This window comes from Hippocampus comes, unplaced genomic scaffold, assembly GCF_001891065.2.
Source record: "Hippocampus comes isolate QL1 unplaced genomic scaffold, H_comes_QL1_v1.1 scaffold68, whole genome shotgun sequence".
In the NCBI taxonomy this organism is placed as follows: Eukaryota; Metazoa; Chordata; class Actinopteri; order Syngnathiformes; family Syngnathidae; genus Hippocampus; species Hippocampus comes.
This window is the reverse complement of record NW_017805625.1, coordinates 238,711-250,104: the sequence shown is the minus strand read 5'-3', so window position 1 is coordinate 250,104 and position 11,394 is coordinate 238,711. Positions and strand designations below refer to the sequence as shown.

At 52.6% G+C, this 11,394-nt stretch overlaps 1 protein-coding gene across 1 annotated transcript in view; it reads right to left on the bottom strand.

The window, feature by feature from the left end:
• Nucleotides 1–10,116, bottom strand: part of adamts9 (ADAM metallopeptidase with thrombospondin type 1 motif, 9) — a 25,491-nt gene extending 15,375 nt beyond the window's left edge. Inside the window, exons 1-14 of the mRNA XM_019881257.1 lie at nt 9,573–10,116; nt 8,969–9,360; nt 7,486–7,648; nt 5,625–5,965; nt 4,970–5,053; nt 4,770–4,894; nt 4,621–4,661; nt 3,997–4,102; nt 3,023–3,169; nt 2,053–2,194; nt 1,479–1,583; nt 1,083–1,228; nt 315–496; nt 86–222 (exon numbers count right to left, since the gene is read on the bottom strand). Coding sequence (XP_019736816.1) covers nt 86–222; nt 315–496; nt 1,083–1,228; nt 1,479–1,583; nt 2,053–2,194; nt 3,023–3,169; nt 3,997–4,102; nt 4,621–4,661; nt 4,770–4,894; nt 4,970–5,053; nt 5,625–5,965; nt 7,486–7,648; nt 8,969–9,360; nt 9,573–9,669 — 2,208 coding nt within the window. The 5' untranslated portion in view covers nt 9,670–10,116. The remainder of the gene's footprint in view (nt 1–85; nt 223–314; nt 497–1,082; nt 1,229–1,478; nt 1,584–2,052; nt 2,195–3,022; nt 3,170–3,996; nt 4,103–4,620; nt 4,662–4,769; nt 4,895–4,969; nt 5,054–5,624; nt 5,966–7,485; nt 7,649–8,968; nt 9,361–9,572) is intronic.
• Nucleotides 10,117–11,394: the final 1,278 nt, after the last annotated feature.

Genomic DNA, 11,394 nt, shown 5'->3' with positions numbered 1-11,394 from the left:
GAGGCCCCCGTACCCCAACGCGGCTTGGGCTTCCTCGGCTCACTGTATGATGTTGCGAAGCGCAAGCGTCGAGCGAGCGGCGCACCCTGCACAAGCCTTGGACGCAGATGTCGTTGGTGTCGGGTCCACACGGCGTGCCGTCGGTGACCCGGTCCCTGAGTTGATAGTAGGCCGTGCTGCCCGCAACCCTGCAGAACAGCTTACATCTGTCCTTCATCAGAACTGCGCGCGGGAACAAAAGGCGAGACAGATCCGTCTTAGATCGTTCTTTCGAAATGAAGACGGGGTTCCGGGAGGTATTGCGCAAGACTCACCGCCGCTGTATTTGGGCACCCAGCGAACATTCGGAGGTAGGCCGTTGATGTTGAAATGCCTGCCGTCGAAAACGGCGCACTGCTCCTCCCTGAAGTCCCTCTTCTGCTTGGAGCACGGCTCCGAGTTACAGGAACGGAACTTCATCCGCCGACCGACGCAGTACGCGCCTCCATTCCTTGGCCTGGTGGGGGCACATCAAGTACAAACCCAATAGCGTCTCTTGAACCCCTGAGGGTGAACTGAGGGCCTGGTGGTTCGGGGTCAGGCTTACGCATCGTACACTCGAACGTTCAACATAAATGAAAAAAAAAGTTGACAAAAAGGCAAACTTCATGATGTCGAGTCGGTGAAACTTGCTGTGCGTTTGTACTCATCGGTTTTGATTACATTGATCGATACTAATTTTTGGCTCAACACCACAGACAAGCGGGAGGACATGAGGGCAGTGGAGGGTGTGCAGATGACTGGAATGTATAGTCTGTCCTCCGAGACCACTTTCTCCTACGGCAGACCACATAAAAGTCAACTTCAAATTCAAATACCGAATGTCAATTTTGAATAGTCGCCTCTTAATCACGACAACTTCAACAAAAGCAGCAGGCAAGAGTCAAGCCACTTTCCCGGGAGGCCGCCTTTGAAAATTGGCCATCAGCGAAAGCGTCGGGCGAGAATTCCCTGAGTGTCGTTCGATCATCGACTTTCGGCATCTCCTCTAAGACGGAGACGAGATCCGGCGGGCATGCGTGACTAGGAAGAGAAGCGCTCACACGGGCCGGTTGCATTCGCGCTCCGCAATCTTGATGCCGCCGCCGCACGTCCGAGAACAGCTCGCGAAAGGACTCCAGACTCCCCAGGCGCCCTCCACGGGTGCGGCGTCGTGCTCTTTGGCGATGCACAGCCCGTGCTTGCAGTGCTGCATGAGGAGAAGAAGGGGAACAGTTTTGGCCCAAGTCGGGAAAAGAAAAAGAAACAGGCAGGAGGAAAGAAGCATCAAAGTGAGAGCGAGAGAAACAAGGACACACGAATCGCTTTCTCGGAACAAGAGGCCAAACGGGAGGCTCCGCTGGTCTTTGACCGCCACCCGAGGGGAAGCGGCTCGGATGGCGAACGCACGGATGTTTCTTTCTCCCGCTGTCATGGAGTTGTTGCCGGATGGCGTTTACCTTTCCCGGGGAGCAATCGGTGCCGTCGGCCCACGGCATGTGCTGCGTCCTGCAGCCCCTCTGGGCGCCCTCTGGGCTGGTGCACCACAGCCTTCGACATTGGGTCTGAGCACAAAGACACATCGGACGTTAGACCGAGGATTCCGTCACACATTTGCAAAGGACGTCTTCGCCAGTTGTCTTTTTCCAGGGCGGATTCATGAGCGCAGCAGGATTCAGATTTAGAGGGAACGGAACTTTGGGTTTTTTTTTTCTTCTTCTTCTTATCAAGTCATTCATGAAAAGGTCCGATGTCCATCCAGCCTATGTTTGCATCGTGCACATTTCGGAAGTGTTGACCCAGATGGCACGCGTGGTTTTGCGGGCAAAACGTGTTGCCTATCAGGCAACGAGATGCCCTGCCTATCTGATGATGATTATACGTTGAATCGTCATCGTCCGATGAAGAGAAGTCTCGTGCGCTATTACAGCGCTCTGATGCTATCCAACAAATGACGACGCGGGCTTCAAATGGAGCATGCAGAGCCGGCCACACGAGCCGTGTCGACAGCGTCGCGCTTTGGCCTCCACTTACCATATAAGGACACACCTGTGTTCCCGCTCCAAATATCAATTCGCACTGTTTATTGACATTGTAAATCCGTCCGGGCAGCTGCTGCGAGAGACTGTATGGCCTCGAGACGGGCTCGTCCAGCAAGCACTCGCCATAGCCGGTGCTATGAACACAAACAAAAATGAAATAACTTCAAGGAGAAGGGAAAACAGAAACAGCCCCCCCCGCCCCCGCCACCCCCAAAAAATGTTGGTTGGATTGACTCCATTTTATGCCGTCATGCGGCTGCACAAAATCAAAGCATCTGGATCCAGCTACAGTTTGAGTTAGCGCAACCACTTGGCGAAATAACATTCAGCACAACATTTTCCCCATTCACGCGCATCTGAATAAAAGTGGCAAATGTACAGACCACGTGTGCTCGTTCACGCACATCTGACGAGATTGCGCTCCGTCAGTGGAGTCGTGCAAGGGAGACGTATTCACGAGCTTGGACCGGCTGGGAGTTGGCTCCGAGCTTTTGGACAGTTGCCATATACGAATCTGTTGACTTTTCCTGAAGAGCTCCCTCTTCTTTTTGTATTTGTTTGAAGAAGGAAATTGGGTCGCAACAGGAGCCGAGGCGTTGTCAAGCGCGTCTGTGTTCCGGTGGGCAAATGGCGCAAAACGACCGCCCCCGCCGTCTCCGGATCTCAAGTCGATCAATCGATCGGCATCTTTGTGTTAAATGCACCGCGTCGGACTCAAGCCGCCACCTTTGACCTACTCTGTAGTTTTGAGCCCCAAAGTGGAGCCGATCAGCAGACTTGGATGAGTGACGGGTTAGCCGCCGGTCAACTAGTTGTTGACTCTGCCGCGAAACGAAAAGCGACGCCACGCCAAAGACGGCACATCCACTTTTGACCGCCCACTCTCGTTTGGTTTAGCGGTTCCTCCAAATGAGAGGGAAAACACAACCCATCTGAATCTACTTGGAACGAGTGCGACGTACTCGAGGAACTCGGTGATGTACTTCCTGCTACACTTGGACCACATCCAAGGATTTGTGTTGTAGTTCAGTGTGGGGGCCATCACGTGCTGCTGGATCTTGACACCATCCTCCTTACATTTATTGCTGTCGTCATGAGGCATGTTGAACCTGGAAGAGAGAACACAGACAGAAATCGGGACTTGGAATTAGACAATGACTCGTTTGTCTGCTCGCGGTGTGGAATTGCACCGCGTTTTCATGAGGGCCCAGTCGAAAAACAACAATACGCTGCATCAAATACATCCGTTCCTCTGTCCGCGCGAATCTAAAGTGAATGTGATCTTTGCGAAGCCAGAAGGCGGATTTTGAGGGAGCCGGGTAAGCAGTCTTAATCCTGTGAGCGGCCGCTTGGCGTCTACTGTGCGCTCGATGCGTATCCGGGACTGTCGCAGAGCTGCTGCTCAGGAAAATCCCAATATATCCAAGCGCTTGTCCGGGGAGCATATCAAGATATAAATCTGATGTAAATCTGTTCTGCCCCCACCCCCCACCCGCCCCCTTCGGCGCCCTCCCTTTGAGCTACTCAACGGCCCACCCGACAGGTACCTTGTAACACTGCTAAGCTGTTGCCGAGCACGTTGTCACCGCTTGACGCGGATAAAAATGGAATTAGACAATGCCGGCGTTTGTAAGCGCTCGGAAAGAGCATTTGTTCAACGTGATGAGGTCCGTAACAGTCTCCGGTATAGTAGGCTAACGGGCTCGCGCTCCGGCTGACTCCGAGACTCGGGGGGGAGGGAGGGGTGGAGGGGCCAAAGGTCATCGCTTGTGCTCAGAGTTAAAAATGGGGAAATGGGATCCGTTGCACACGAAAGCAAAGTACGACGAAAGGACGTCCAGCGGTTGTGTCCCGGATCCCCTCGTTGACACGTGACTTCCCGCAAAGAGTTTGAAGGGCGACCGTTGCCAACGGGCCGCTGGCGTGCGGCACTTACACGTGGCCGAGCTCGTGGGCGATGGTGAACGCTGTGCTCAGGCCGTTGTCCTCGCTGATGCTGCAGCTCCGGTACGGATCGCACACGGTGCCCAACTCTGCCAGTCCTGAAAGGGAAGGGGATCGGGTCAGCGTCGCGGGATGATGGGCCAGTCACTTCATGAGGTCGACCCGCACACTCCATCCCTCACAGGATGCGCCTGCCCGCCAGCCCGCCCGCCCTTACAAAGTTTATGAAATCAACATACAAGTAGATTTGCTACTGCTGCAAAATGCAAAAAGTCCCGTTTGTCGAGCGCGCTTACGGGGCTGTCGTGGACCTCTCTAAACTTCAACTGATGTTAAGAAAGTTGGGGTTTTTTTTTTCTGCTGTGGGATTTCGTTAAATGCGCAGATATGCCAGGTAGGCCGCGGTGGCCGTCGGAAATTTCGGCCAATATATTTGCGGTCAATTACCAGTACCCCACCCCGTTCGTCAATGATAAGGTTTCGTCGCACGCAGGCTACAATCCGACACCCGACCTCCGTCGGTGCATATTCCTCGGATGATGTTTTGTCCCTGTTCATCCCTGAGTGAGTGTGGAGTTGATATGAGATCTATTTTTTAAATACCGTGGCGACTTACCTAAAGTGTCACACTTGTCCCTTGCTCTACAGATGTCTTGTCTGTGGCACAAGTAGAGACAATGAAAAGAGAAAATGAGGCCATATCCTTACGAAGGCGACAGCGATGGTCGTGATGATCAAAACAAAAGGTGCTATTTTGCAGAGCACCTTGTGATAAGGATGGCGGTGTCGTGGTGCGAGGGGTGGTTGTCATCCAGGACATTTTGACCGTGCTGCCAAATGCAAAAGTTCTTCAAAGTGGTCTGTGCGTTAAATGAAACAAGGGGACCCTCCTAGGGAAAAACACAGAGGCGAATTACATGCGGAAAATGCTCCGTCCGTTCGAGGACTCGATGGATGTTATTTACCAGCTCGTTGGTGATGATGACTAACTTCACAATCACGATGTTAATGAGGTTGCCAATGCTGGGGTCCTTGTAGATCGAAGACACCTGCAAAAAAGACACAGAAAGCGTCTCTTTAGCTGAGACGGCTCACCGGCGAGTATTTGCGCCGCGTGGACTCGAGCGCGTGCGAGAGAGTTTGCGTGACTTGAGGAGGTCGTTGGAAATGGCCGCCGAGAGCATAGTTGGGGCGAGGCCATTTCGAGATATGAAAACAATGAGTAGGATCTTAAAAGATGGACTCTAAAATGGACTGGGAGCCAGTAAAGGGGAGCCAGGATTGGGGTTATGTGCTCCCTCTCACGAGCTCCAGTTTAGGAGGTGAGCAACAACATTTTGGACCGACCGGTGACGCTTGAGGGTGGGGACTGGCTGACTTGGCAACATAAGATGCATTGAGGTCATCGAGCCAAGATGGAACACAGGCACCGAAGTGCTGCTGATAAAGGAAGGCCTTGACCTTAGCCAGCCGCCTACGATGAAAGAAGCCGCATTCATCGACGGCACCGTTTAAAAAGAAAGTCTCAGTCTAGAGTCGTGATGTCATGATGAAGCGCCCGCAATGTTTTGATGAGCGATCATGCAAGCGTCCTTTCGACATTGAAAGAGCCAGACTTACGATGGCCATGAGGGTGAGTAGGTAGTGCTGCAGGTTGCCGCCGTGATGTTCCACCATTTTGCTGTCGGCCACCAACATGACTTCGACAAAGCGCGGGAAGGAGAGGAAGCGCTTGGAGCGCTTGTGAGCTCTGGCGTCATCTCCGCCGCTTTCGTTTGCGGGTCTCGCGCCCACGCCGCGGCCGCTCTCCGATCTACGCAAGGCGTCGCCGGTCAGGGGGCCACCGAGCGAGTCCACGGCACTCGGCGCTGCAGCGGCGTCGGAAGCACGCGCGGCGTCCGAGGCCATCCCGGCGGCTGGCTTTTTCCTCGGTTTGTGCCTCTCGTGCCTGTGTTTGTGTCCTAGAAAGAGCAGCCGGAAGAGAGGAGAAACGTGTGAATATAAGGGAGGCGCCGGCGGGGCAGTCACGCCCATGAGGCCATCTGGAATAAAGATGCAGGAGTTGAAGCTGCGGGTCGTGATCCGCATATGCTGTTGTCTCCTTCCCTTTTCTTCGCGGCAGCTCAAATTGCACCCGGCGCCGCCTGGCGTGCTTTTGGTTTTTTTCTCTCGGAAGAGAGCAAAGCGTTCAGGTGAGGTCAACCTGGCGGAAGGCCAGGGAGAAAGTAGCACGAGCTGAAGTGCACGCGGCAGCAGAAGACCAGTTCCAAGAAGGGAGGAACCTCACGCTCGCAGAACCGCCGGGGAAATGCTTTTGAAACGGAACTGCAGAATTCTCCGCTCGCTTTGATGAAACTGAACCGGGCGGCTCGACGGCGTGAAATGCTCAACACGAATCGCAATCGCTGCCGTTATAACGTCTTGAATTCGGCATTGTCTGCGCGTTTAGGTGTTGAGGTGCCAGGTTGCTAATGCAGCATAAGGGGTGTCCTGGCTAGGCCGGCGGCATTCTCGACCACTCAAACAGGCCACTCGAGGATGGAAGCGAGGCTCACGTGCCATCCTCCTCATCGCCATCAAATGCGCCAGCCTGAGGGCTTCGGCACTTTTGTCTTAAGGTACGTAAAAGGAGTCCGGGTTTCCATTACTTGGCACTTTCAAGTTGGCGTGGCTTTTGTCTTCACGAAATGGACACTGCGCGTTCACGGTCGTGGGTCAACCCGGCTTCCTTATCATCAAGTGAGAGGAAGCCCTAGAGACAACAGGAAGTGCACAAAGTAAACTGAGATGAGACGATACAAGGGAGAACTTCCAAATGAGGCTTCCTGCGTGAGCCGAAGAAAGCTTGCGCACTGCCATGTATCAGTTATATATGCATACATACATATATGTATATATATACATTCATATATATATATATATATATATATATATATATATATATATATATATATATACATACAGGTATATGTAGATATATAGATATAAATATCTATGTATGTATACATATGACAAATCATTGAGTGTGCCGCGGTCAATTATCCAGTTATTTGGACCAAAAATGCTTTCTTTTCTCTGAAGAACAAAGTTGCATCAATTGATGGATGCCACCCACATATGGTACATCATGAACCCGTTGATCCAATTTTTGTTGTGAATGTTTTGCTGAGTGGTGTGCCGTGAATTTTTTTTCCGATGCTCAAACAAGGTTGGAAAACACTGCCCCGGCCAGACACAAGTTAGAATGGCGCTACGATCGCTAGAAAAAGGCAATCGCCTTTTAGAATCATTTCCTGGTCCAAGCGGTGGTGACCACTTTGGCAATGTTGCAACTGCTGACCACTGTGGGATCTCACTTTGAGATCTGACGTGACCAAACACACACACGCACACACACACACACACGCTTGACTCCATGTGAGTCAACCGTCCATGTGTCAGAGTGGGTGCCATGCACACAAAGTCGGAGCGATGTCTTTACCTGAAGTGTCGCAAGGTGAGCTCTGGCCAAATTTCTCTTTCTGGGGCGCCCTCTTCCTGTACACGATGTGAGGTTTTGTGCGTTCCTCTTCATAATGTTCTCCTTGGTAGCTGTGAAGGGGCTCAACAAAATACTCCCCTTCCGGAGATCCGAAGGTACCAAACTGAAGAAAAAGAAAACATGGCGGTAAATTGCCACCGTCCAGTCGTACGACGTCGTGAGCGGATGGCAAATGTTTACACTCCAACATCTTCGTAGCACCATGGGCGGTATTTCATTGAATATCAAGATTGTGTCCAAAGGCAAGATAGATCCAAGTCTTCGGAGTTTCGACCTCTCGTCAATAAGTACTCTCAGATTTTCGTCAACCTCCATAAAAGTAGACTGGCTATCTTTGTGTTGAATCAAAATGTAATTTTTTTCTTTTACTCTGGAAAACGATGATTGGCATTTTGGCCGGTTTCCTGACGAGGCCCGCGCAGTAAACCTAACGCTTGTTTGACGACGCTTGTTTGACGACACCGTCGATTTGAAATCATGTCCGGCTGTTGAATAGTGTTGGGAAATGAAACTGTTTTGTGGTTTTGTTTTAATCAGATTCATGTGCACCGCATTATTAGTCACCCATCCATCTCTCCATTTCAGCGCCAAATAGTGACAGGCAGACCAATGAAACGCTCTTCAATGAGACGGCAGACAATAGGCCTGAGCACCACTTTTTGTGACAAATGTTTGGCGGTGCGTCTTCAGATGTTTCCAGAGTAAAAATCTGTACCTCGGCTGGAAAAAAAAAAAGCAATGGGGAAGGAACATGAAAAGGCAGGGTGCTTTGGACTCGCTTTTCCCACGAGCGGGCATCCTTCCCAAGAGGTTATTTGCGTCCATACCTTGAGTGAGCTCGGTGTCGTACAATCCATAGTTTTGGCCACTCGCGGCGTTCCACGTTCAAATCATGTGCCGCCGGAGCTTTTGGCAATGAATAACAAAACTGTGAGGAAAGGTAGCGACCCGATCTCATCAAATGCTTGAAATTCTTTCGGAGGCATACGGGACAGAATTGGCCGATCGGTGACCTCGTCTCGTTCACCGCGCATGAATTCAACCGCACTTGTCTGAAAGTCCGGGAGAGTGGTGCTGAGCGGCGGTGACGTCAGAGCCGCGCATACTCGCGCCGCAGCGGCGCACGCGAAACACATCAGTGACCACCGGGACGGGAAACGCGCAGCAGACCGGCACCACTTGGCATCGGACGTTTAAAACGTGACCCAGCCGCGCGGCCGTTTACCCGCTCGACACTCACCGGGCTCTTACATCAGCCCAGAAAATAACCGACTCGAGTGCGGACGCTCTTTTCGAGACGGAGAGATTAGCGTCGCGCAAATGGCTTCCGAAAGTTAGAGCTGACAGACTTTAAGACGTGGCTCAAAGTGTCAAGAAGTCAAGTGCGAAAAGAAAACAAAAGGGGGGTGAAACCAAGCCTCACCAGTCCGGAGCACAAACTGATGACCGCGGCGTGCTCTGATTTGGCATTGACTTGTCCTTTATAGAAGCAGTGCCTCAAGTCGGTGTCCTCCTCCTCGTCGCCCTCCTGCGGTCCCTCGTCCCGGCCCGTCGCGTCATCTCCTCCGAGGATCGTCACGGTATAGAGCGGGGCGATAAATCCCGAGTCAGGCGTGAGGTTGAGGTGATAGTTCTGTCCGAATGCAGAAATCCTGTAGTGGATGTTCGGGGAGGCCCAGTGCCGCGTCGCGTTGTCGCTCTTCTCGTCCAAACTTCGCCGTTTCCTCTTGAAGTGCGCGCCGCTCGGGAACTTGTCGCCGGCGCCGTCCACTCGCACCGGCGTGGCGATCTCGTAGGCGCCGATCTGCTCTTTCGCTGCACATGGAGACGCGACGTTGTGGAATGTCCCCCCGCCCCCCGCCGCCACCGCCAAAAAAAAGAAGAAGAAGAAGAACAACAAATTCATCGCGGTCGAAACAGCCACGCGCAAAGCGCCGCCGAAACGCATTCATTCATTCATTCATTCATTCATTCATTCATTGACATAGCCGTGTCATCAAGTTGGCCGAGCGGGTAGAAATACTTGCCTGTTCTTGGACTCGACGGCGGCGTCTCCGCGGACGCGTCCGCAGCTACTAAATGAGGGAATAGCAGCAAGCCCAAGCCCCAAAAGAGCGCCCGCATGATTGTCCGCGTTCAGAGGAGGGCGACAGATGGGAGCTCCTCCTGTAACGCGAGTCCTAAGAACGCCAGCAAACGATGACGCCAAAAACAAGTACTGTACTACTAATCATCGATGTCCCCGCTCACTCCCGCGTTTCCGTCCGCGCTCCCCCGCGCCCCCGCCACATCCAGCGCGGTGTGTTCTCCTCGACTCTCGCAGGGATGTTCCCCGGCCACCGAGGTACGCCGCGGCCGCCGCCGCCGTCGGGACGTGAGAGCTCCGCAAGTTTCCAGGCCAACATGCATACTGCACAGAGGGGGGGCCCGCTCCCGAAAGCTCCGCTCCGCTCCACCGAGTGTGTGTGAGCGAGCGTGCCGCGAGTCTGCCCCAGCGAGGGGCGGGCTCAGAGCGGCCAAGGTACACTTTTGCACAAGCCACTCCCGTCCGCTGGACACGAGGGTGGTCTCGCGTCACATTTGGCTCGCAGGTGCCCACTGTACGCTACCGCGCTGTGTGTGTGTGAGCGTTGTTTCAATCAGCCCGTGAGATCACACCGGGCTTGAAGGAATTCTTCATCAGGAATTCAAATCGAGGGAGAAGAACGCACTTTCAAAAGTTTGGGCTTAACTCGGTAACCGTGACAGTAAAGTAGGGGGCCAAGGAGAAAAGAGCTGTCTGTCCTCGGGCGACCGCCGACTTCATTTGAGCATGGCAGGGGGACTTCATCGAAAATGCAAAGCGGCGAGCGGCGGAGCCATATACGGGAGTGCTTCGGGTTATCACGTGCTGGAAAAGGGATTGAGAGGGGATCGTGCTCGTGACTTTACCGGCTAGCGTAGCCCCTTCGGCGGTGGGACAATACAGCCTGGGTGCGCGCCTTTGGAGGTGCTTTGTTATTTGAAGGATCAAAGAGCGGGCTCTTCTGCAGCACCGCCGACCCGACAAGCGTCCACGCACGCACACGCTAATCCCGACGGAGGGTCTGGATGATCCGGATGGAGTAGCGGGCTACCTCGCGAGCGGTGCTCTCTCGACAGCGACGTTTACTCGTAGGCCGTCGAGCATTCCCGCACATTTAACAACGGCTGGCAAGTAGGAGGCGTTTACGGGTCAAACGCGTGGACGCCATCTCGACGGAGTGAGTACATTGACGCCGTTTGGGAAGTCGCCTAGCTCATTTGTTCACTTGCCGGATTCATACGGAACCGCGGCTTTGGATCGTATCGTGGCATTCGAACTCAATGTATTGAATCGTATTTGCTCATTTTGGAGGGAAAATACAACGGCCACGTCCGACATCTTATTTCCTGCTCAATGGGTGTTTGCGGCAGAAATCAAAAGATGTCAAAGCAAATAAACTTGCTTTTCGTTTTAGATGTCCGCAACTTTGTTGGCTCCCGCGGTTTCTTTGATGACACGGGTTCAAATGGTTCTTTGGTCGCTGACCGCAATGGAAGATGTCCCTCCTCGGTTGCCATGGATTGGTGATGACACGGACAGTCTAAACGCGTCACGAAGGCAAATGAAACGTCGCCTCATGTCCGAAAACCGCAATCACTCGCTACCAAAATGTATGTTGACATGTTTTTTTTTCAAGCTCAATTGATGCATTTTTTCTCGAACTCACCATAAAATATTTTTACAATCAAATGTTAATATGTTAGTTAAAAAAATGAAAAAAAAAAAAAAAACAAATGGGGGAAATTGCTCATCTAAGTAATGTCAAGTGGTTGTCCTTAAAATTG